This window comes from Dermacentor albipictus, chromosome 4 (genome assembly GCF_038994185.2).
Source record: "Dermacentor albipictus isolate Rhodes 1998 colony chromosome 4, USDA_Dalb.pri_finalv2, whole genome shotgun sequence".
Classification (NCBI taxonomy): Eukaryota; Metazoa; Arthropoda; class Arachnida; order Ixodida; family Ixodidae; genus Dermacentor; species Dermacentor albipictus.
The window spans coordinates 107,517,905-107,544,872 of record NC_091824.1 but is presented as its reverse complement, the minus strand read 5'-3'; the positions used below and the strand labels follow the sequence as shown (position 1 = coordinate 107,544,872).

The following is a 26,968-nucleotide window of genomic DNA, read 5'->3' as shown; positions in this document are numbered from 1 at the left end:
CAGTGCGCTTCGTGAGCGAAAGCCGAGCCAGTTCCGCTGGCTGGCTTAATGTGAGCTTCGCTTCGCGATATCGCTTGAAATGATCATCGGTGCTGTTGTGCCAAAGGTAATCGCCCCGCTTCTGTTTCTTGCAACGACGAGCCACGGCAAGATTGTCCGAGGGGTGCTCAGGACTTCGGAGGTGAGTGAACGGTCACTTTCATTTGGGCTGCTCATAGCCCTAGCAGCAATGAGCTGGGTCAAGTTTTCTCGAACTGCGCTAACAGTACGTGAGGCAAAAGTTAAATTCTGGTGCTTTGCTTCCCCACACCCCTGTTTAGATCTGTGCGGCACTACCGGGCAGGCACTAGGTTCATTTTGACGACCTCAGTTTCTTTTGGGAACGAAAACACTACACGGTACGAAAGAAGTGGACAAGATGTAAACAGCAATAAATATAAGTCCTGTAAGGCCACCGTGGTTTGCCACATCTGGTTGCGGCTGGCGTTTTCCATTATTTCTTTCCTGCAGTGATGTGACACTGTATCTGTGGGGTAAAATTAATGGTCCCGTTGGTGAATGTTCGCTCAAGATGACATCTACAGCCAGGAAAACTAAAGAAAACCATGACCATAGGCTGACAGAATATTCGTTTCACTCTGAATGTTTCTGAATGTTTCACTCTGAATGCGCCACAGTCCATATTTACTTACAGAGACATTACGAACCATTATAAGACGGAGAGGCGCCGTTACCCCGATCCTCACAAATCGCTTAGCAGAGAACAGCAAGCGATCTACAGGCAAATACAGGCAGGATCCTTCCCGCACCCTTACCTTCAAAACAAGATGTACCCGGAAAGGTACGAGAAGGATTGTACCTTCTGCAAAACTCATTTAGGCACGCTCCAACACGTCATTGGAGTATGCAATTTCATCAAGGCGATCCCCCCACCTCTTAACTGCCCCACTACCCTACCCCATGCCTCATCCACCCTTACCGAGCGATGGGAGACCTTGCTAACCAGCACCGCCCTGGAAAACCAGCTCGTCCTGATCTCCAGGGGCCAGGCGGCTAGGGAAGCATATGGGTCCCGTGAAGAGGGAACCACTTCCATCGACGGCGTCTAAGAAGATGTCGAACTCGGCTCAATAAAGTTGTTTCTCTCTCTCTCTCTCTCTGAATGTTTTCGAAATTCTTTTTTTTTCCTCTCGCTACTTGAGAGTGGAACAGCTTGGACCCTTCTGTCACTAAACTTACAACTTTAGATTTATTTTTGAAAGCGATACAGGATTGCATCGACAATGAATTTTGTATCTGTTAAAATTTTGTTCAAGCTGCTTTGAAATCTTACCATTCGTTATCATTTATTTGACATGTTTCGTTTTCTTGTACTGCCCGTACTATATACATATTCTTGCATACATGCCCCTCCTGCTGTGGTCCTGTATAGGATTGGCATTATGTGAAATAAATAAACTGACAAAAGTATTGATCTGTACATATATTTTTGCTTCCGATACACTAGTTTTTATATCATGATCAAAAACGATGCACATCGAATAAGCGTCAAAATAGGAATGCGTAAGTGATTACTTGTCAGAGCTTTTCCTGTGGACATTTACAACTGTTCTTTCTCTTATGCACGGCTTTACTACTGGCTTTCACCACAACGGGACTGTTCAATGGCGAATAACATTTGATTCCGCTGCTTTGAAACTCAGAGTTTACAGATCTGTACAAATCAGTTCAATCTGGGGAAGTTGCAGGAAACTGACGATAGTATTTATAATATGTATATTTCTTTAATGCTTATCCATGAGACGTATGAGTGAGATTCTTTACACCATGTAGAAAAGCGGTCTTCACCATCGGATCTATTATATGTATTTATTTATAGACTGCTGTCTTATATTAATAAAATAACGGCACGCTGACCTAGAAGGCTGTACAGGTCCTACTATTTCTTTTGCACAACAAGCCTTGCTACAAGCTTATATAGCGCCGCCTACTTCTGAGTTGAAGAAAAGTTACCGAAATCATTTATGAGCTTCAGTCTGGAAGTAGGAAAAGAAACAAGCTTGTTTTTCTCACTTTGTCTTTCATTTAGTTTATTTTTTTGTTTTTTTGTTACTGAAAGCACCTGGAGACAATATACTGTGAGGCTATGTAAAGGACTTCACCGGGATTTAATTATTGTGACTTTTCACTCCGCAGAACTGGGCATTTCTGACGAGATTCTGCTTTCTGTCACTACAAGGCCATTTCATTTACGAATTCGAGTACCCAGTGGTAAGTAAGGTCATAAATTATTGCTGCATTTCTGTGTAATTTTAAAGCGACAGTATTTTTTTACCGACCTCGAATGCCTAATTTCCAAAGTGGAGATAAAGAATGTGTTATTTGATATAAAAAAGGAATTATGGAATGCAAAACAGGTGCAATATGCGGAACTGCGCAAGCAAACGTTTCTCCCTTAAACAACCTCTAGTACAAATTGGCTCAATAAACTAGCCTGAAATATGCAGCTCTAAGTTACAAAATATCTTTCCAGGATCACTTAACTACTATCGCAAACTTCCAGGGGCACCCAAAACTTGATCGTTCTTGAAGAATGAGCTTTATAAGGAGCTATCGCCACCATCATAACACAAAATCCCCTTTTCTGTTCACAGGAATACGGCCCGCAGAACCTGCTCTTGTACTATGACGAGAAGGACCAGTGGCCTGCAGTTTATAAAAAACCCAAGGTAGGAGCAATTCATGGCTGTTATAAGACAATTTTAATTTCGCGTGGTACGTGATGAAATACATGATACATTACCGCGAGACTGCCTGCACGCATACACGTCCTATACCGAAGACTACCGCAGCAGAAGCACCGGTTACCCTGACTGCGTAATGACACGAGTTAAATTTGTTCTGCCAGGTTTTCCAGGTAGCGTTTTCGTCGTCATGCGGCAATTTTGCACTCATGGCGGCCAGCTTAGGTACACAGGTTTATCAAATAAAGTAGGATACATTCACTAGCGGCGGCCAATAATCGGCTCGGTTGCTTCCTCCCAATCTCTGAACACTCATATAAGTACCCTTGTGAATTGGGGTCGTGCCCGTATTTTACCACTCCTCGCTCAAGTTAGACCAATCAGTACTTGTACATGACATGTCTTTTCAAAGTAGGCGGGACAATCAATAATCTACACTATGACGCCCAATTTTTCGTCCGGTTTCTTCAAACACACAGCCCAACACTTACAGCAACGCCACATGGCTCTCTTGCTCAAAGCTCATACACCCCAGTGCAGTTAGCCCGGCGTAATGGCATGTTCTGTGGACACATAAATTGCTCATGAACCACTAACCCCGGACATGCTTCAGAATCTTACTCGCGTCCGAGTAAGATTCTGAGTCTGAGTAAGATAAGTGAGTAAGATAAGTAAGTAAGATAGATGAGTAAGATAAGTAAGATACGCATGCCTGCTCGGCGGCATAAACTGTGCCCGTATGTCCCACACCGCAAATGGAATAACCGCACCTTCGGCAGTGCCTGTGTTTATGTTCGCCCACGAGAACTTGCCTAACGCCTCTGAGCGACATGTGGGCGGTAAGGTAGCTGCTTGCCCTCGCGTTGCATACGCCTGTAATAAATATATCCATATAACTTGGGCACCGCAGTGCAAGTGCGCCCTCCCGAGGGGTCCCTGTCTCGAAGAGCTGCACAATTAGACGAAAGCTAATGAAGTGCTGTCGGCTGCGAAAGAGTGAACAACCTGCACGAGTGTCATGCATGCGGCCCCTAGATATTAACTCAGTTGCGTTCAGTGCATACAAAGCTGATTATGTGAGTGAACTTTAAAATGAGAGCGCCTGTATCGCCTGTTTCGATCCCATTTTGCTCACGTTACTTGATATCCGTCATAGCAGCAAGAAATAAAAGATCAAGTCAATCATCACTTTATCTCGTTTCATGCCGAGGACAAAGTATTAGTGACGCTTTAATACTAGGATAAGCAGCCTGTTTCGACGTTGTTAGGCCTAACAAGAGACGCCACCGAGCCACGGTAGTGTTTGATGTTTCCCTGCTAGATGGCGCCACAGCACAAAGATGGTAGGATACGTTGGTAGGATGGGATACCTAGGATACGTTGGTAGGATTGCGAGTGTCTCCACCGATTGAAAAGACCGGGGTTTGAGTCGGTAGCCAAGACAAAGATGGTGTATTTTGTCTGTAGGATATGTGTGCCAGTGTCGCAACTAGACCGTCTAGAGCAGGGGAAGTATAAGCTAACAAAGCGAGTCGCGAAGCTAGAAAAGAAACTCAAGGGCGTGCAGAAGGCAGATAGGTTTATACTGTCGTTCTTGTTTTTTATGGCTTCTTATTAACAAGCTATGGAAGCACGTTAATTTATGCGCTCCGAACTGGAGTCCTAAATGCGAGAATACAGAGGAATCTGTCCTTCATGATGATATGTGTACGTTTAACGCTCGCAACTCTTTGAAAATTCAAGTTCGCAATATTGCCGACGTCTGCAGCTGGCTGTAGGGAAACTTGCCGCGGCATCGCATGGCAAATACTTGGGAATTGATTATGCATGCTTCTCAACACCGCCAAATACGAGTACGAACACTGACGCAGCCATATTTGCTCAAGACGAGCTATACTCGGAGATGAGCGTACGTCATTCCACTCGCCGTGCAGAGATCGTGCAAGAGCTCCGCGTGAAGCTCTTCCTGACCGTCTGACGCGCGATGCAAGATGCCAATATTTACATGCGTCCAAAACTGAGGCCCAGGCGTTCGCGTTCCGCCCATCCGGACCCATCATCCGCATTCCCTATGCGCGCCCAAAGCGCATAGACACGTGGAAACGCATAGGCGTGCCGAGCAAGTGAGCTCAGTTTCGAGTTATTGCCGGTATTTCACCAACGGTGTTGCACTGCAGGTTGCGACATTTTGTGCAAGTGGGTTGGTGAAACGATGAGTCATAAATGTGATTTTATAGAATTCAGAGGTGTTATAAAAGGCTCTGGGCAAAAATAAAAAGCTTTTTAGGATGGCCAGTCGTAAGTACTAACGGAAACCGCCCATACGAATGGCAGCAAACTGAATTCAGCATACGTTTGCATAGAACATGGTTAATGTAAAAAGAAATATCCTAGGCTAACCGAGTGCGCTTCGGATTTCGAACAAAATTATGGCCATTTACGTGTTTTTATTACATGGCTAATTAGCAGAATAATTCCCGAAATTTATGAATATGAGAGGGAACACTCATATTCGTCGTCAATAAAGCACAATTGCTCAAAATGGTTGACAATGATGGCTTACTTGGAAATTTAGCACTTAACCCATCCTGTGCGCTGTCTCTTCGTCCTGTTTTTTTTTTTTCACCATAATTTTTCATTTGTGATGAAACAGCTCAGCGAAGAAAACGTGTTGCAAATTAGAATTTGTGCTGAACATGAGTGTTAATGTACATCAACTGTTCAAAGGACATCACACATTCGTATGTTAATTTCGGACACACACGTCGCGAACAATAGTAAACTGATTCAGGGTTCGTTCTCGCAACGCTCTTGTTTCGCTGTATTGTGAGCCACCGATATTCTAATCACGCGCCATTCTTCGCCGTTCTGACCGCTTCATCTTCGAACTTGGTTGCAGAGCTGTTCACAAAAGGAGGCCGTGCTCAATGTGGCCAACGGCCAGATAGTGAACTTGACAGACTACTTCGAATGGTCAAAGTGCGACATCGTCGGTAGCGTCTACCGCTGCAGAGACAAAAGGCGCTTCAAGTCGTCCAGGGAGCGATGGTGGTTCATTGCGATCAGCAATTGCAACGCTAGCAAGGTGAGCTCGTTTATCGAATAATAGCGTCATTACAAAAACCATATTACCATGGCCATCGCCAGCCTTCCTTAGGTCTACTCTGGGCCTCAAAGGCTAATGTAACTACTCGTGCTTGTTGTGTCGAAAAAAAAGGTCTCCTTTTGCTTTCAGTCTACTACTCGGGAACAGTCGTCCTCATAAATAAGGGAGGAAGACGTAACCCTTTTTTACACTGCAGGTAAAACCTCCTCGGTGAGGACTGGACTATAGAGATAAGCTGGGCTATAGAGATAAATATTATGCAGATCCAACGCACATCTTGGAACCTCTGTGAAGCGAAGCTTTCGCGAAGCGATTAGTGGAATGATATAAATTTGCCGATTTCATTACAGCGTTATTGGTGTAAAGGAAACTGGTGCGCACCCGTGGGCTATCGCGTGCCCGTGCCACGCAAGCTGACACACGCGGCGGAAAGAGCCAGCTGGCGTTGGCACGGCGCGATTTAGAGCTCATGCTGGGTGCATCGGGTTACTGTGCCGGGGGACGGATTTTCGATGCCACCGTCTGGCACGTAGTTAATTTTTTCTTTGACTTTTTTAAAGTATGAGCTATCTGACAAAACGGCTGCCCATCAGCAGCCGTGGTCAAAAAAGTCCAGGTGGGATTGGCGTACCAATATTCGCTTCAAAAGCAGGCGCCACACGCCATCGAACGATCCGATGCACATATGCAGGCGCGCCTGTCCGTTAACCAGGACTGTGCGGCTGCTATTGATTGCTATTGAGCGACCTTATTGTCAGCGATCTGCGCACCGACCGACTCACCCGTGCGTGACCTTGGCTTCTATAGCTACGGCGCAAAGCGTCCTTGCGCGAAATGTTCGCCACCACCGGCGCAACACATACGGGCGAAAACAGTGTCCGTGTGTGCGTGCGTGCGTGTGTGTGTGTGTGTGTGTGTTTGTGTGTGTGTTTGTGTGTGTGTTTGTGTGTTTGTGTGCGTGTGTGTGTGCGTGTGCGTGTGTGTGTCTGAATCGGCTATATCTTTAAGAGATGTTTACTTGAACTGCGGAAACTAAGGAAGGGGCACAATAATATATTTATGTCTTCGCCTTTCGCTTGGGCTGGTACAGCAGAGCCGAAACAGCCGAAGGAACGATGATTCGACACATCTTCTCGCACATGTCCGAGGTCGCTGTGCGTGAGCAGTCTCTAAAATGGCTGTAAGCGCGTGGGTGGAGCGCAGTTACAGTAGGCAGAAGAACGTGATCGGAATAAGACTTTGCTCACGCAGCTTGCTAACCTTTCCCAATAAAGCATGGTTGGCTATCGATCGTTCTTTTCGGGCATCCCGTGCCTCGCTTTTGTCATAATAGCCTGGGAAAAAAACGCATTTTTATTATTTTGTTTCTTTGTAATCAAGTAGGACTTCAGGCTAAGTATATTATATTTTAAAACAGAATCATACTAATAACACCATTTCCTGCACGGACAACCAAACGACCAGGATAGGTTTCTGGAGCAGGAACCACACGACTATACACTCCGTTTCAGACGTCAGGTGCAAAACTGTGGTGGCTTGATATACCTTTTGCAGTGGCTGCGTTCGCCCTTACAAACAGTTCGATGTATTTTGACCACCACTGAGCGAAACTGTTATATATACATAGGCACTACATAGTGTCATACATAGCCGTATGACACTACACAGTGACATACGGCTAATAATACGTCGTTATACACCATTTTTCTTTTCATTGTTCTTTTTTTCTTTTTCATTTCCTTATTTTGGGGGGGGGGCGAGGTGTGTGTGGGGGGGGGGGGGTTGCAGCGCGTCGCGGCGGCCCCACGTGCACTCTCGCGCGAGCAAACGCCGCTGTCGCGCAGCGAAGCATTGACGTAACGCTCGGAGTGATAAAATTTAGTGACGGAACTTCTTGCGTAGCTTCCAAAGCATGACACCTGAGGTGCGATCTTGTACGCGTTCCAAAATAGAACGGAGGCGGTCCGTTCCACCGAGCCGCACACGGTTGGTCAGTTTGAATGGTGACGAACGCCATGACGTCAATTGTGAAGTGATATCTGCTGTCAATCACTCCGTGTCGTCTGCTATCGGACGAACGCAACGGAACGGACCGCCGATTTCGCGACGGAAAGAACGGACCGCCTCCGTTCGATTTTGGAACGCGTACAAGATCGCACCCCTAATGTCTGAAACGGAGTATAGTACGTGTAAGTTCAGCGTCAAAGATAAAAAATACAGAAATAACCAGCTAAGGTTAGGTTTCCGCATAGTGAGCATAAACTTTATTTCGTTCGAGGTGATTGAGGATGAACAGGGTGGGACCCGATCAGTCCAAGACTCCACTGGCTATTGCGGCTCCCTGGTCATAGTCGTGCAGAGCCTCTTGGCTCTCCGGATTCTCGCTTACGAGTCATGCCTCCCACGGCCTTTCGGTTGTAGTTTGCACTTAACAAAGGTGAATTCACTTTGGCCTAATAAATAAAAAAGCTTCGTAATTATATGAGAATACATGTCACTAATGTTTCGGGAGCGTAGCTCCACGTAATGCACCATTCGAAAATTCCATGCTGAGGCCGACAGCTGGACAAGCCACAAGTGAAGTTGAGAGTCTGGGAAAACTATAGGACACTGCGATTTTCAGCCGTTTTCAACACTAAAGCAAGGTGCGAACCGTGTTGGACAGAACATCCTTTTCTAGCAATCTTTGCTCCGGGAAACCGGACATATGGTGGTAGTATTTGTCAGTGACTGTATGTAGGCACCACGGGATGCTCGTAGCATTCTGTTCGATGCACCATTCATGTCTGCTTTCTATTGGCATGTCGTCATGCATCACAACAGATTTGAATAAACACGTACATATATAACACAAGCGAATATGTTGCAGTCCAATGTCGCATCAGTAAGACGATCAAGGCACCAATTTTCCAACAAGAAAATTTATCTCACTCGTTGGCTCTGTTTCTTTTTTTTTTTCAACATACCACAGGGGCTCTACCTGGAGTACACACTGGAGTTGTACAATGACGACTCAAACTTTTGGTACAAGCATTTCTCGGCAGACGAATTTCGTGAGTGCCTGTATTCGTTCCTTGCGCAAACTAAAACGCATTTATCATAGTTGCGCATCATTAGCCGAAATTTCTACTCGTTTTGGTTAAGGCCTGTATGTGCGGCTTTCATGTGTTATCTGCTCAGCGGCTTGTATTTTTTGTACGAAGCCCGTTTCGATATAGACACATCTTTCTAGCTTGTTTGAAAGCTGTACTTGAAAGCCAACGCTTCGCCATTAGAATGCGTCCATGGCGCGTTCAACTAAAAAAGTAATAAATAAGCACACCAATGCACCTGGAGCACTTTCTATCGAAGAAGAACGTTACTACCACAAACCCAGTGTCCAAAACTTATGTTTCCGTCTTTTTTCTTTACGAAACCTATAAAGCACGTGCCTCTAAGGTGTTTCGTGCGGTGTATCCATAAACTGATTTCACCTGTCCATGACTCTATGGCAGCGCGACACACTTCTACTGGCTCCTAGACGCTGGCTTGTTTATCACTATTACAACGAAGGTGCCAAATAAAACAACGGACGAAGGAAGGAGACAGGAGACAACCACCTAGGCGTTGTAATCCAATCCACTTCGTTGTAATCATGTATAACCAACTCGCCCACCAGCGCGCGCTTGTTTATGAGCATGCTTACGGTTTTCTCAAAGGATCCCTGAAACGGTTTGGACAAATTTTGTAGACGCGCAGGCTACGGCTACAGTAAAACATAAGTGCCTCATTATAAGTGATGCTGCTCATATTACGAGAGCTACTGGTGTGAGCGACGAATCAGGGAACAGCGGCGCACATCAAAGATGGGCGCTACTTAGCAAAAGCGGCGGTGACGCGTGGGTAGGGCGGTTTTAAGCGGAGAGGTCGGAGGGGCTACTTGCGCTGGCTCCAAGACAACCGGAAGTCGACGGCATGACGTCACATCACGATGCAGAGCCAGTGAAGGCGGAGCTTAGCCGCTATCAGCTGCCAACGAGTTGAAGAGAAAAAAGCATGGCAATGGAGGAGGGTAGCTCGTAATCGTCCGTGGAATTCATAATATGGGACGCCTCACTTAAATTGTGGCGCTAATGTTTTACTGTAGCTGTACCCTGAGTCTACAAAATTTGCCGAAACCGCTTCAAGAACCGAGAACGACCTTACCTAACGACTCAGCACGATTGTACGAAATCGTTTCGGGTTCCCTTTAAACGCTTGCTCAACGGGGCACTGCCGCAGTGCGTGCTCGTTGTCTGGGTGGAAAACGAGGCTTATAAACCCGTTGTTTAGAAGCTATAAATGTAAATGTCGTGCCAACGAGTGTGATTATGTTCATCTTATTCAACATGTAACCTCGTGCAATGCTTACGTTGGTGAAACGCGCAGGTCACAAGCTTAATCTCATGGATTACAACATGTTTATACACTACACTATTCACAAGCTTCGCGGAAATGCAAACGCGAAATCTGGGGAATGTGGCACTGGAGCACGGACGTTTGTCCGTGATTCGATTGAAAAAGATAAAGAGCTGCACCTAAAATGCGTCCGTACCTGTTGGTAAGAAGCTGATGCGAAGAATGCGCAAGGGCGTGTCCCTTAACAGCGGCGCAATTCAGCCTTTGCACGGTCACATTCTTGCCACTCCGGCGACAAGACGTTGATATTTAGCTATTACTATGACGCATTTTTGCCGTCTCAATGCAGCAGTTATTGAATGCTCGAGCTCGTTCTCAACAAGTACTCGGTGGCAAGCTAGCACCGGTCCTACATTTTTATCAAAACATTTATAAGCACACATTGGTACAACAATTAAAGTTCATACTAAATCTTCTTGTCTGAGCCCACTGTTACCATTATTAATATATAACATGCACTTAAATGTGCATAGTTGAATTTGTTGTATATAGGTATGCAGTTGTATGTCGCTATGTGTTCCGTTATTTAGCTGCGTGCAGATATGTCAGCCATTTCGTCTACAAAATCGTCGACTTCGGTTCGTGTTTTTATATTATTAGACTCTTTGCACATTTTCTCTAATTTAAAGAACTCTTTGGGTCTCTGAGTGTCATTTTACTCTCTCCTGTGCCTTCCTTTGCTACGGGTGTGTCCTTCACAAATGTTCGTGCTACTTTATTGTTTTCAGTAAGTTCTTTTTTTTTTCTTGCTTTTCCTGTCTAAATATTTTGTTTGCCATACAAAGAGGAGTAGCCCTAAAAGCTTCAACTTATTTCTAAATTTATACCGATACAAGAAAGAAGGTATGAGCCTATCGTCAAATCTATAATAGGCTTGTCGTAACCAAGACGATATAGTCTGGTATCGATGCAGCCCATGGCTCAGTGCAAATTTTCGACGCCCTACCTCCCTACCTTTTATTTATCATTTACTCTCTCTCTCTCTCTCTCTCTCTCGACCCCTTCATGCACCATTTTTCGCCGAATACTGTTCTTAGTACACATATTCGCATAATTGGTTTTGCTAAAAGCTTGCAATACGTCATAAAAAAACTTAACGTGTACCACACCGAAAATTTCTGTAATCACCATTGTAGTGCAAGCGAAAGAAGGATATCTCATTGAACTAGTTTCGCTATAAATTCCCAATTATATGAAAAAGATAACTTGGCATTACTCAATTCCAGCCACAATGTACCGAAGCAAATGTTTTGCCTCATTCGGACGACGTTACCTGGACGTCTCGACCAAAGAACTACGTTTCCGCACGTTAAACCTTGTGAAATTGCAACTAAATTTTACATTATCAATTACGCAATCTAAACTATTATTCTACGCGGTGTCCAATGAGCGCAGAAAGATAAGCTTTCTAATCCTTCAAAATCGGTTCTATGAAATATTTTTATAAGTGTTAGCTTAAAACTGCAGGTGGAGCAGTGTGTGATAATGAGTTTCCTGAGTAAGCGGCATTGATCGCGCAAAAAATATAGGACAGCTCGTTCACTGATATGGCGCTTTTTTTATTCGTTTTTCTTACAGACATACTTCACACGGACATTGGTGCATTCTTTGTCTATATTATTCTCTTCGTTGCAAGCTGCTACGGGGCATGTAAGCATAGCAGACTCTTTCTATGGTTTTCACTGTCTGTAGGTAGAACAAGGAAACAATTCGTGCTCTTATTTTTAATTTGCCTTACCTCATTCGGGCATTGTTACCGAGATGTCTTAATGGGAGCAACGTGTGCAAACTTTATTACATGTTTTTGTGGTAAAGCTGTACCGGCCAAATCATCACACTTTAGCATTATGGTGGGATACTTGTCATTCCTTTTAATTGCCTTTGTGAATTCACAGTGCACTCTAGAATAAAATTGCAGTCCTTGTTATATTTAGTAAAAAAATACCTTTTATGAATGCACTTTACGAATTTTCGTTGTGCTTCGTGCGCTGTAGTGATAAAGTTACCCACGAGGAATCCTGTGTAATCAAAAACTTCGAGTGTTCGTTTTTGATATATATGACATATATGTACCTCGCGCATTTTCTTTTATTTTAGAAGTTGGTTCTCTCTATACTAAATATATGTTAGTTTAAACGTTCATATAAATATATGTCAAATAAGAAATTGACCGGCAGTATGCACAATATATGTACCTTTAATCTAATCCCTCAGTACGGATTATTTCTGGCACAACATTTTTCACAGGATTGTCTCAAATCATTTGTGGTGAGCTCAGGATGGCGAAGTACGCTATACTGCGACTGGAGGAGCCAAAAGACAAGCGTCTCCTTTTTTGTTTCTAAACTTGACACAAACGCAACTCACTCCCTAAAGTTTCGCACTGCCCTACGATGAACGCTGTGGATGCAAAACTTCATTTCTAATCGCTTCTTTTTTTCTTTGATATTTTGTAGGTGTACTATTTTCCCGTAGCTACCTGCACACAACGTACAAGATGTTCATGGTGTCTGTACTCTGCCAATTGCTAAGCCTTCTGTGCTTGGTCACGTACTACGCCATGTATGCCGATGACGGAATCGGCATTCCTCAACTGAAGCTTTTAGGTGCGTCAAACACTCGCGGAGTAGCCGTTTCACAAACTAATAGAAAAAAATCGTTATGATATGCTCTTGTTCTAAAATGTCACTGTACTTTGACTTATTCGGATAAAAATGAAGGTGTTGACAACCACGGTGTCGCCGGCTTCTCCCCCAAATAATAAGGTGTTCAATTCTCACATAATGGTAGCATGAGGTGATATGAAAAGCTTTCCGGCATCAAAGCGTATTTTGCAAACGTGCTTGAACACTCAGTATAATAAACAGAAACCAAAAGCCACGTACTCCAGTTTCTGCGATTAGAAGCTGTACTCTATCTGAGTAGTTCGTTGCAGCACCGTCGAAGCTGCAGGAATATTTAGCCAATAGAAAGGCCGAACACCCCTCAAAACTTATTTCATCCGCACCACGTCGCCTGCTCAGCGTCTGTTGACGCAACAAATGTTTTGGCGTTGTAACCATAAGGCGCGCTTCCATGAATGCGACAGCGGGCTTCACTTCCACTACATGCTTTCTCAGCAGTTCATCGCAGCCTCGTTAGCAGGTCGTATGAGCGAATGCCCTTATAAATGCTCACCCATGCTGCATCGACTGCTCAGCGTCTATGTGACATTTGCTCGCCACGTCATCAAGTATCATACTATAGCGGAGTAGTACATTTATCACGCAGTGAACACTTAGGCATTTATAGCGTTCAACATCGCCAACGCATCTCTAGTGTCACAATTTAGACGTCATCAACTGGAAATCAAACAACTTTTACGGCTCGTCGCCACCCGTGTAGTTACAGCAGCGTCAAAACAAGGAGCTGGTTTCAATAATAACCGCAAAGCATACCTGATCCTTTGACCTTAGCGTGTAATGAGAATAAGCGATGGCAGATATTACCACTTATTTCTCGCTGTCAAGGCGGAGAGCCAGTAACATGCACGAACTCAGATCAATGCGGGCAGTTTACTGTATGGGATGCTGCCATGATGCGACGTAATCGCGGTTAGAATAGCTGCGACGCTTGCCTGCTGTAACCTCCACAGTAATTTGCGGTATACGACGTGCATGCGCAAAGGCCTAACATGTCGCATATCGCTCTAGCGTATCATGTACAAAACAAAACTGAAAATCTCATATCTCGCCATTAATCAGACAGCTACGCCCGGAACTATGTTTCAACTGCACAATGATAGTGCCTGTCTTCACCTCGTACCTTCGGCAGGACTGCAAGTTAATTCTGAAATAGAGTACAGTCTATCTATCTATCTATCTATCTATCTATCTATCTATCTATCTATCTATCTATCTATCTATCTATCTATCTATCTATCTATCTATCTATCTATCTATCTATCTATCTATCTATCTATCTATCTATCTATCTATCTATCTATCTAACTAATGACACAAAATAAAGATTTTAAAAACACACAAGAACATGTTAAATTTTGACACACAGATACACTATCACTTTCAGTAAAGCAGGTTATTAACGTCTTTAGGGCACATTGCTGTAACAACGCGTTAATCTAAGGCCCAAGTAATTTTTCGACGCTGAAAGGAAGATCGCCAAGGCGACTTATTGCTAAGCTATACCCAGATCTTTGCTCCTTAACGTTGAGACAGCTTATGAGAGGGTGTTTCACATTTTTCCATGAATGGCAGCACTTTCAACATATCTGAACGGCGTATGTGACACAAAAGACTTAGACGGTGGATCAGAAAGCCTACTGACGGCAAATACAAGCAGACATAAGAAATTGCAGATATGGTTAATTTTATAAATAAAAGGTATGTTGATAAATTGAGATGAAATGTAGAAAGTTGGCTGGACTTGTGTAGTTGTTTCGTTGATATTTCAGCTGTCGCGAATTGAGCTTGGTGTGACACAAGCGGAATAATGCATCATCGCAGTATTTGCTGCGATACTGGCATGTCCAGGAATCAATATATATATATATATATATATATATATCCACCTAATACCTAATCCTAATCCACCGTGCTTTGCATTACGAAGCTGTAGTCTGCTTTTCCAAGTCATACCAAAAATCAATGAAAGAGATAATCGACGATCATCCGCTATGGAGCCGTCGAGGTCCATTTTCTTTGCACACTGTATCTGTCAAAATCCTGATCGTCACTCAAAATTTCCATGCTGTTTTTGTAAAGATATTCCGTGAGTGCACATGGAAAACCCAAAGCAATCAATGTATTGCGAAGCAGTATCGTCTTCAACCGTAGCACTCAATGCTACCAAAAGCAATTGAAGATAGCAAGGAACTTTTTTTTTTCTATGCACGTGGTGAATACAAAATAGAGTCGAGCTAATGAAAGCTACATAGTAAATGCGTATATAATAATTAGTTATCAATCTGATGCTTTCTTTTTGACTTGACTCCTCTCTTTGCAGGCAGGATGCTGTCGTCAAGCAGCACGCTTGTGTTCCTCTTGCTGCTTATTCTGGTGGCAAAAGGCTACACGGTAACCCGAGGCAGACTTAAAGCCAGTACGTCAGCCAAAATCGGGACTTTCATGACACTATACGTGGTCGTGTACACGGCACTCTTCATCTATGAACGTCAGGTGAGAAAGTCATACAGGGAATACCTGGCTTTCCTTACATAACCTTTTTTTTGTTGCAACTTCCAAAATGTAGCAAAGTGTGCACAGACCTTTCACTAAGCCCGCAATATGTATGAGTAACTAAAAAATGGCTGTGGCTTAGGTAAGGTTAAGCCCAGGATGCGAAGCATACTAGCCTTTATTTTAGTTGTTGAACCACTGTTTAGCCTGGTGAACTGCTGTTGCTTGGCTATATTTGGTTCGGCTAGACGAAGAAACAACTCATGCATTACTTCTTCGCCTTCAAGAGTGGAACGCGACAGCGTTCCCGTCGACCCGCCAAGGGGTGTAAGACAATGGGCTACAGGGCAGCGACTACGCGCCCCGCATTGGACGCGGTGAGCGTCGAGCAAAGCAGCGTTCGGCGCGGCAACGAAATGTGCGCCTGAGCAAGAGACGCACGCCTTAGAAACAGCGCGTTTCTAAGGCAACACCGCATTCACTAGAGGCGCTTTTGTACCGCTTTGAAGCGTTGTACTCGTGGCTCAGTGGTAGCGTCTCCGTCCCACACTCCGGAGACCCTGGTTCGATTCCCACCCAGCCCGTCTTGCAAGAGTTGAGCCAAAGCCACTTCTCCTCTGTCGTGACGTCACGGTGTCACGTGATTTCATGGTCACCGCCGCGCCTGAGGAGCTGGGTTGAGCCCTCGTAATATGCTTCGCATAAAAACAACCCCGCCGGCTATCATCGTGCGCAATCACTTACCCTACGTTATTTTCAGGAGCCACGCTCGTCACGTTGTCCATTGTATTTAAAACTTTATACTCCGTGACATCCGCTGTTGCACCTCATTTCTCTTATCACATTGTTCTCCTCTGGCATTATGCATGGTAGCCGCGGCTCGAATGCATTTTACATACTCATCAAGCCGTTCTCCTGCATGATAAGGAAGGTATATTATTTCAACCTGCATGGTTATGCAAATTACTCACGTGGCCAGGGAATTAAATTTCAGACTGGAGGTCCTGAACTCACTAGCGTATCAAACTGACACAATAAGGCATTGATTTTCACACTCGACAATATATCTCCGCTACTCAAATATGTCAGTGTTCTCCGCCCTTCGACGCATATATTGAACTGTGCGTGCAGTACTTCGACCCCGGAGAAGTGCTGTACCTCTACGAGAGCCCAGCCGGCTACGGCATCGTGGCGCTGCGCCTTGTCGGTTGGGGCTGGTTCGTGTACGCCACTGTTTTCACGCTGCTTCATTACCCGGAGAAGACGGCCTTCTACACGCGGCTGTTTCTCCTCTACACTGTCTGGTGAGCGTTTATGACTAACTTCGTGCGCGTGCGTTCTCCAGCAATTTCCCATAAATTCGTATCAACTGGTTCTTTACTACGACGAACGAAAGTTCTTGTACTTGTGCACTACGGTACACAAGTAGTTTGATGGGACATAATTACCCGCATCTATATCTGTAGATTCACAAAATATGCGTTCCTGGTGTTCGCATCCTTCGGGAACAACAAAGCTCCGACAAATCGGGCGTTCGCGGTATCTGCTATATAACAAATTATCGCCTATAACACACAGCTACCAATGGGACTGCACTGCATTGAGTTTTGACAGCAGTATCACGCCAAATCAACTGCACGGTAATTTTGTTTATGCTAACGAAATTGCTGAATACTTAGAAAGTTCTCTAACGCGTCAATGCCGAAATTGATGCAGGTTGCTCTCGGCACCCGTCATCATTTTGATTGCAGCCTTTGTGGTGCCAAAGTGGATGCGAGAGAAGGTCATCAATTTCGTCGAGCTCATGGTCATCTTCTTTGCCCACATCGTCTTTCTCGTGAGTTTCTACCAAGTCTCAGTAATAAGGAATTCAATCGCATGAATAAGGTCCCATTTAAATGCTCGAACCCTGCTCATTACAGCTTCGAGTCACCAAGGGTCAAGGCAAGCCTTCAAAATGACGCTCCTGGAGCGCCAAAAATGCGTTTTTCCAAGCGAGATTGCCCTTATATATTCGTACAGTTCAGACATTTCGGTGTGCACTTTGCCGTGCAATGAAAATCATTATCATTCACTAAAGCATATTATTTAACACCGTGGGAGCTGCGGTCAAGAACATACGGCACTGTTCGGAGCTACAGCATGATACGTATACTGAAGTTAACGGACGAATAACAACTAATTTATTCACTTCGAGAAAAAGAGCGAAACCAGATTTTTCTTTACACTGCGTGTCTTCTCACAAGAATGGCATAAATATATATTGGTCTGTTTTATAAATTACTGCAAGCTTGCTTCTCGTGAAAGGGACGTTGAACCCATTCCTGCGCGAATTTTGTTTGTATACGAAACACACAAATATACACCTGGCGTATAGAACTGTTAACAGATACCTCTGTACCATCTTATACTGCATCAACTTGGTACCGCAGATCATTTGTTTTGCAGAGATTTCTGGAATACCCAAGTCCTAAAGGCAAATATGGAAAATTTCGCAGTGGGCTATAGTTGGTTCGACGTATTTAACCCTTTTGCGCTAAGCGACAGAGGGTCTGGACTTAAGCGGGAAAAACAAAACGCAACACCTGGGCGCAAACTATCAACTGTTTTACTTTTCAGAAAACGAGGCATACGTATAGCCTACTCGCATGCTCAGAGATGCTCTCCCCAGTCTACCTACGCCCTCGATTGTCAGTCATTAGGCTAATCTCGTTATTGCTGAATAATATAAACGGCCTCACACGCCTAATGTGTCAGCGGACCATCTATATCACTCAAAAATAAAGAGATTAGCTTAATCACTCACAATCGAGGGCGTAGGTAGACTAGGGAAAGCATCTCTGAGTATGCGAGTAGGCTATACGTATGCCTCGTTTTCTGAAAAGTATACAAAACAGTTGATAGCTTGCGCCCAGGTGTTGCGCTTTGTTTTTCCCGCTTAAGTCCTGTATTCATCGTCGCTTTGCACAAAAGCGTTAATTATCCTAAAGACACAGTGCGATTAATTACCTGTCCCACACTTCTGCACATTGTAGGCAGCGTGTCGTATCTGAAGTTTTTAAATTTCTAGCCCTAAATGTGCTAACTGTGGCCAAAAATTCTTCGAAGGCTGTTTGCATGCCACGAAGAATATGTAGCCGCCTAAGTGTTCTGCTTCAAAGCTGTAGCACAGACGCTTAATGGCGGTGTGCATGACCATGTCGACATCCCCAGCAAAACTAATGATCGGCCCCACCAAGTTCAGAATTAATGTGCTTTCTCATTTTAGTTTTCACTTCGACTTTTCTACCGATCGGACGTACCTCGTGAGGCACTGATTCCTTAAGGAATTAGTGGAACTTAAGATTATTCTTATTTTTAATCTATTATTTTTTACAGATCTTGACAAGACCGTCCAAAGCCAACAAGAATTTCCCTTTTCACGTGAGGACGACACAGGTATGAACACAATGAGTGCATGAAGCTATCACGCGTACATCGACGATTTCATCGATTCTTTCTAACGAGGGCTAGCCCAACTGCATGTCAACGTTACATATTTAGGTTTGCGTGCTACGCATTTTATTGTGTCTTCTTATCAATGCTCCATAATGTTAGCAGTGTTCAGCGCTATTTGTTGCTAGCACTCTCCCTGCATTTAGTGGTAGCAAAACTATGATAGTCATTAATTGGGATGCACATAATTAAACCGCAATATAGGTGAATGGTCATTAACTTCGCACCCACTTCGTCAGGCTACCAGAGCGTATCAGCTATCTAGTGTAGACAATACATTAACAGCCTAACTGCACTTAATCATATAAAGCTCTATTAAAATATTGGCTACCCGTGCTTTCTCTCTCATCCACCTCTCTGTGTTGAAGCATTAAATGCTTTCGGCTCCCGTTGTTGACGACGTTCAAGGGATCTTGAGCCAAAAGCTAGAGCCGTTATTCGGGCACTCAAACGAGAAGATTGGGCCAAGTTGCGAGAACAAAACGAGATCACCCGGGCAACCAGTCAAAACTTAAGGAAATGCGGTCTCTGGCTCCCAACCCTTTGTACAGGACTGCATTACATACGCTAGTTACTGATCAAACAAGTTATAAAAATATTGCTTCCAAGTCCTTCCTGGTGTTTGTTCACAACATCTCTCAATCTGTAGCTTCTATAAGTGCGCCGAATTTTTTTTTGTCGTTGCCATAGCGACGTTCAAAGGCAGATACAGGGCACCACATATTTCTTTGTCATCTTTTGGCGTTGAGATAGAGTTGTTTGTGCACTTTTGAACGCCAGTGGCCCGTGAGTTCCGCGGCGCGGGTTTTACGTCTCCTCAAGAGATGGCGCCATGCTGGCGCCAGGCTGCGTGGCACCTCCTTGAAGCGCTTTTCTTCTTCTAGCTGGAAAGTGCGCTCTGTCTTCTTGGCGTCTTTCGCTGCCTGTCAGGCCGCCTTCAGCCAGTTTCTTATAGCTGGGCAGCGTACATATTGACCCGTGAACAATATGACATGGTGAAGTATGGTGTGGTGTACCGTTGCGAACATGCACTAAACCCATTTTAAAATCGTGGCTAGTATCATCTTACAGGAAAGCCAGCAATTTTTTTTCTTATTTCTTAACCTCACTGCTACAATTTGTTCGTTCTATCGCTCGTTCCACAGTCATCAGCCTTCTTTCTCAATTTTTATTATCTTCCAGTTTCCAGCCTATAAGATACCACTGGCAGAATGTATAGATTCGTTTCTCTTCAATAATCGGGTACGCTTCCAGTATCCTTGAAAATAGCGATCAAATGAATTCGTTTGCAGTCATAATATACTATCGGCGGGTACAGATAGTTATGCTTAGAGGTCACTGAAAGACCCGTTCATCATGCTGTTTAATGGGATCATGATTACAATCATCATAATTATCATAGCCGTTGAATGTCTTGTGCCATCATTTGCATTGTATTAGGAGCCTCGGTCACTGTTTGAGCTGTATTGATTTGCCAGGCAAATGCACTGCAAAAGAACGCAATTCGACATAGGTCATGTTATTTCGATCACTCAATACCTCAGGTGGACGTTGTACAGCATCCAACCATCGGTGTCATCTCTGAGAACTACATCGACCGGTTTCCACACCACGCGTACGCGCCCACAGAGACCATGGTCACTGAGCCAGCAGCTGGCACAGTCGCCGCAGTGGCAGCGATCGATTATGCGACACTCTTCGGCGGCGCAACTAGACATGAGCACGAGAACAACAACTGGCAGCAACTGGTGAGTGATCTGAAATGTGGAGGGGGTGGTTTGTGATGAAAACTGGTTTTTGACAACAGAAACTGTTTATGTGCTATTTTTTATTGAAGTGAAATGTTAGGAGAGGCTGGCGCCTTTATGGTGGCACCGGCTGCTCCTTGGCACTTGGCAAACTAAACAAATTTACATAAAAAGGGAGAATAGTGACACAAAATATAACACTCAGTAGAACACTGGGTGAATAAAAACTATACGGTCCAACAGTACATGAGTCGCAAAGTTCTGTGCATTAGTTCAGACCACGTACACATATATAAAGTCAGATGTTTTTGAACAGCTTATTTCTCGTATTTGGACTATATTGAAGTACGCGAAGCAAATTTATGACAAATTCACAAGGGAAGAACTTCGCCAGTGGGAGATCGGGTTGCCACTTTCGTAACGTACTGTCATAACTGCAAGCAGGCCGGCACTCCGGTAACAAGCGTTTATTAATGAAATGAAGTGATATAAGTACATGTGAAAGTAAGTGACGTAAACGTCACGGGGGGTATCGTGATGGCTGCTCAATCTGTCCACAATAACAATCTCCGTTTCATACTTTTTTTTTCGGGGCAACTACAAGCTGCTAAACGCGAATTCCAGTGGAAATTCTTTGCCGCAACCGATAAGTTCGGCGGTTTGTTTTAGCCAAAGTAAGACTATGACATGGAGTATTAAATAAAGACATTGAAAACCGACTCAATTTCTTGCACGCAGTGCATAACACTTTAGTAGTTGACTGCAGGAGTGACATATGAAATCGAAATGCAGCCACAACATGCGATATGTTGTGAACGTGTTGCTGGTGTGGTGTCGTGTCTGCATCGGTTGGAGTGATGTTTTCGATTGACTATGGCTGAAATACCTCGATTGGATTTTTTACGTACTTTATGAACGCAACCACATGTCTTCTGAAAAAAAGTGTAGAGAAGTTAAAAATACATGCTTTTCGATAAACTCTTTAGACGATGATGTTAAATGTAATATGCGTTAATACAGCTTCTAGATTAGAATTAGGATAATTCCGCGGAAATTTTAATAAGATGTGGATACTGCGCGGTACGTAATTCACAGCTGGGGCCACGAGACAAAGACGTTGCAAAAATGCATCATGTTGCTATTTAATGCAATATCTCTGTTGACTCAACCTTTGGTGTAGCAGGGGAGTTTCAAAGAAGCTTGATGTCGGAAAGATGGCAGCATATATATATTTTTTTTTGCATATGGGCTCAACTATTTCGGAATACTAGGCATTTATTAACAATTGTCGTGCCTTGAGTAACAGAAATTACAAATAGAAGAAGGCTGAGTGCTGCACTGTTTTCTACCACATTCAAATTAGCTATTTTACTATGATTTGTCAGAAAAACTGTAAATATTAAAGACAACAAATTAAATTTTAAACATTACCTTTTGATTTGAAGCTATAGTCAGTAGGCCACTGAATGATAGCATTGTTGTTGTTTTCTTTTCAGAAAAATTATCCAAATCAACTCAGTGTGACACACATGCTCGATCACTTGAACGGACACGCAGGAGGAAGCATGGTAAGCGTAAAATTTTTGCGACACGGCAGTGGCTTGAGAGAAGCATTGCTACGAACCTGTTATTAGCACCTTTTATATGCGCAAGATCTCATTTGGTGCTATGACGCAACTTTTTTTTTCACAGAACAAAACCTTTTGTTTCTAAAAGTGCGAAAGTGTAAGATAAACCAATATGTATAGGTTTCTGCTACAATGAAGATCGTGCCTTTACAGCATCCCACCCACGGTATCGCCATTTGCGAGTGTGCGCGCTGAAATTAGATAAATCGCTCGAGAATCTTGCCGTAGCTCTTCAGCCGAGAATTTCGGCTACACACCTTGTTGCGTAATTCCTTCCGGCTCTAATTGATCATGTTGAAAAGGATTATTCGGTCCGTAGTATACATTTTCAAGCAGCGAATCCGCATTTTTCCGATCAAATAAAGCGTGCTGGGGCACCTACTACTGTTACAACAACCACAACGACTATTGCAAACTGATTACTTCTGCTGTTATCACCACTGCACCCCCGCTACCAATATCAGCCGTGTAATTACCCATTAGCGGCTCTTACAATGAGTCTTTGCATCGGCATTGCATAGTGGGCGCTGTAGTGATGAAGAGACAACAGTCATTTGCCTGGCATGTTAGTGCCCAGTGACAGCCGGCAATGGTCATCTTTCAGGCGATATCAGGCCTAACATCGATGCTGACTACCTCTTCTTTACCGATACCATTCAATGAAGCATCAGTTAGGTTTGCCCATAAGAGCCGCGCTTATGGGTCTAAAACGTTCTTATCATCGACAGTGTCATGCTCCATACTCGGACTATTGCTCAAATCAAAAGCACTTTATTGAGACCAGTATATTGTTTTTTAATCACCCTAGAGAAATTGATGAAAACCAAACCTTCATTAATTACATCTCTTCTATAAAGCTTCGCACACCGAAACATTGGGTATAATCTCCAATTTCTTCCTGCGGTCGCTATGGAATTATGCTGCCTTGAAAAATTACCGACTCACACGCGTAAGCCTCCGCCAAATGATCTATAGCCGCTGCTACTTCTTTTATTGCAGCCTCCCGTTAGAACATCCTAGGATTCGTCGCTCACCTACTTTTTCTCCTTTGCTCTTTTGCTTTCTTGTCCGCTCAACCGTCTGTGCTCAACTATAAAGTCAAGGGTATGTTGCTGTCCTACCTGAACGCACGAAAAGCACGACGTATGTTTGTGTGCCTGCGAACATCACCACACACGTGATCCGTCTGATAAAGCCCATTAACGTGTCTTCCACAATTCCCTGCACTCACAAGCAAACCCGTCGTCGTAAATCGCAGCACGTTCAGGGCTCGTTTCTTGCGGGCTTTATTAGCTGTCTACGACATTGGCACAGCATTATCTTAGTGTTGCGACTTCCATCGCTGCTTCGCAAAGACAACTATTCAACCGTGCTTTAATGCACTACTGCCAAGGATAAAGCTTAGAGCGTAATAATTCTCCGTTACGAAGACACCGGCTGAAGGTTGATACTAATAAAAGCTCTTCAAAAGTGCTCGCGCAAGTAAGCATCTCCAATGCAGATCACTCAAAGAAGGGAACATTACCGTGCATGCTCAATGGTAATGTGCGCCATCTTTGTGCAAATATGATATAGGCTGGATTCCTATAAAAGCTGCTTTTATATTCCCCCAATGTCTAGCAAATTAAGCGTATAGTATATATTTGCTGTCTTTTTTCAGATATCTGTTATAAGTTTACAGTTATTAAGAACTTCTTCCCATCCGTTTCATTGTGGGTACGGCCCTCTCTGTATGCTACAACCTAACGCTTTGACAGAACTTGCTTTTACAAACTCTTCACTGATGATATCAGAGCTTCGATTTGCCATCTCAAGTTCTAAGAGTAACACTTTTGTTCTACACAGAGGCAGAGGATAGACCGCAAAGCTCGCGTGTGCACAGAAGTGTTCTTTATCTTTGCACCGGCTCCACGTGAAAACTTTCACAACATTAATTGTCGTGTTCGCTTCTATAAGAAGCGCCATTCAGTGTTCTTCACAGCCAGTTGAAAGGTATTCGCACACACGCACCACGCAAGACGTTTCAAGTAACGGTGCCATCACTAACTTCTAAGAAGCAAGGAGTGTTTATACTCAGAATGATCTATGGTCGTAAATTCTTGGGTGAGAATGCAGTAGCAGTCGGTTGTAAAATTAATGCTGCAAGCGAACAAATATAGTAGAGGTTCCAGCAATAGTTATTCTGTAACATTTTTCATAAGAGAGCTTATTTTAAACGGCACTCTTTATCCTTTATCAGTTATGTTTTTTTTTTTAGTGAGAAAGCCTGAGAGAGTTGCGAGAACATGTAAGAGGGAACGTCTGGTTAAATAAGTGTTGCATGTGATAAAATATGTAAGACAATTCGACTAGCCATCATAAGAAGTAATGAAGGAATACTCACGTTTTTACATCGTATGGTTAAATTTATTCTTTAAATAATTGAAGTATTGCAATAAAGGGGTGATAACCGAAGATTTCACTATGTTGAAGAAATCGTTTACCATATCGAATGCGTGTCATGGCATCAGATACAGACTCGCATCAAGACCGTGCGTATTCCTATGTTTACCTACTTGGCCTTTTTTTTACGTATGGAACGCCGCTCGCAACGCCACCTGTATTTGAAAAATCAAGCTATTTACGAATACCTCAGATGCATGCGCACCTATCGCCGTTCTTTCATTGTGTACACCGCGCACAAGACAGCTCTGTGCACATGGCCAATATCTCTCAGCTTACTTAGCATGACAAGCTGTCAGTGCATCAGCCGTTGTGTAGCTTTGGTTCTGTCTGCCACCTGAGTGCAACACTTTGCTCGGTTTTGCCTGGTTATTTGTTGAACAGATGTCCCAAAACACAAGTTTTGAGTCACTTCTCTTTTAAAGCTAATGTTATTTGTGTTGTATTCCAGCTGCCTTTCTTCATTCCTATTAAACTTGTTTTGTATTTCAAATGACCTTTCATTGGATCTCAAGTTTTTTCTCTTAAAGCACTGAAATTGGAGGAGAGGAAATAATTTTCATACGTAAGAAATAATCCCCGCCTATAGAGAGGTGTAAGCGACCTGCAAACTTTCTCCCAATTCAATCAAGGAGCTTTATCGCAATATAAGTAAACCAGATGACTGCGGTCACTATTGTCAACGTACTCGTGTCCTGGTCTCTTGCAGCCTTCACCGACACATGTTTCACATCTCACAGAAGAGGATTCCGAAGAATCGCCAGCGGCACCGGGCAAGAACACTGACCCCCCAGAGGCAACTCCGGGTGTGCGCGAGCATTTAATATAAACTGATGCGACTTTCAGTATTAAAGTGATTTCTAGCAGTTGTTGATACTCGTACCCCTACGTTGCCAAAGAGACAGAATTCCAAACTTTCGGTTGTGTGTAGTGTTCTCTGTGTGGTGTCTGTTTTTGTGTCGTTCAAGAGATCGTACAGTAAAGCGCATCAGATTTCCCAGCGAGAACTCTTTATTAACAAAATAACGAACGATACAGTAATTTCGCGTACGGCTAAATGTTTGTCATGCGTGTAGCTGCCCACTTCAGGCAAATTATTATATGGTAGATATTGCTAGTTCTCGAAACCCTAACACAGGGCTGCAACACCCAGAAGTTCGTTCGTTTTTCTCAGCGTGCCTTGTAATGCCACGATGAACGCTTAAGAACGAAAGCCGCTCTTGTTGAGACTCATACAAGATAATGGGGAAGGTACTCTCCGCACTTGTGTGTCTACTCGGAATATCATGTAAACAGTAAAATATCACGTGCTCTACTTGTTTTCGGGACGTTTCTAGCGCTGTCAGCAGCTCCAGCAGTGCGGAGGGCGAGCAATGTGAACAACGCGGCCTTTCAACGGCAGGAGATAGCGCGCTGCTATAGACGCCGAATGTTTCGATGCGATCAAGCCATTAGTGCGTGGACTGATTTGCCCATTGGATTTGCCGTGCATCACTGAACGGCATGGAGGTAAGCAGTAAGGTCACACAAAAAATCTTCGGATCGCAAACACTGTTGAAATCGGTTTATAAACGATGCTTTCGCTTACGTCTGTGAAGAACGCTGTTCCTGCTTAGCTATCATTTGCAATTAGAAACAACAGACACCAGTTAGACACATTTTCAGTGGAAGCCGCCTCGCTTATCGTAAACTCGTCGTGCTCCATCGACCCGTTGTGCTCCATCGACCCGTTGTGCTCCATCGACCCTCCACCCGACGACAGGAAGAGGACTGCATGACAATGGTGCAATGACAACGATGGAATGTCGACGATGGCATGACGACAATGCAAAGATGACCACTGTATGATGACATCGACGGCGGAACAACAATGGCGATGTCATGGGATGACGACGACTACAACACGGCGGCGCTGTGACGAATGTGATGAAGGAGCTGGAATGACAACGACGGAATGATGACGACACCACGACAACAAGGGCATGGCTACAATCGGACGACGACAGTGACATCGCTACGACAAAACGACGATGATAGAGAGACCACGATGACACGGATAGTGGAGTAATGACGATGGAGTGACCACGACAACATGACAGCGGTAGCATGTTAGTGTTGGAACTAACTCCCGCGCTTACGTCTATCATCTGCCGCCGCGAGCCGCCTCGATTCGCACTTTATCCGATGTTTG

At 44.0% G+C, this 26,968-nt stretch overlaps 2 protein-coding genes across 7 annotated transcripts in view; one reads left to right on the top strand and one right to left on the bottom strand.

Annotated features, from left to right (window-relative positions):
* LOC135920929 (glutamate receptor ionotropic, kainate 5-like) overlaps positions 1 to 26,968 on the bottom strand; it is a 167,822-nt gene that overhangs the window by 29,064 nt on the left and 111,790 nt on the right. The window lies entirely within an intron of this gene.
* Positions 80 to 25,606, top strand: LOC135920925 (transmembrane protein 145-like). The gene is made up of 14 exons (XM_070537974.1): positions 80 to 181; positions 2,197 to 2,271; positions 2,655 to 2,729; positions 5,644 to 5,829; positions 8,822 to 8,903; positions 11,866 to 11,937; positions 12,744 to 12,893; positions 15,292 to 15,464; positions 16,596 to 16,768; positions 17,181 to 17,301; positions 18,843 to 18,902; positions 20,504 to 20,707; positions 22,204 to 22,275; positions 25,487 to 25,606. Exons 1-14 carry the CDS (start codon positions 80 to 82, stop codon positions 25,604 to 25,606), a joined length of 1,665 nt encoding a protein of 554 aa, XP_070394075.1.

What these genes read in the sequence shown, in the direction of transcription:
- LOC135920925 (XM_070537974.1), top strand. Translation starts at nt 80, where the DNA reads ATGATCATCGGTGCTGTTGTGCCAAAGGTAATCGCCCCGCTTCTGTTT. An exon ending in GGGTGCTCAGGACTTCGGAG is followed by an intron (nt 182 to 2,196) that starts GTGAGTGAACGG and finishes TTCACTCCGCAG; the next exon opens with AACTGGGCATTTCTGACGAG. An exon ending in TTCACGTGAGGACGACACAG is followed by an intron (nt 18,903 to 20,503) that starts GTATGAACACAA and finishes TCAATACCTCAG; the next exon opens with GTGGACGTTGTACAGCATCC.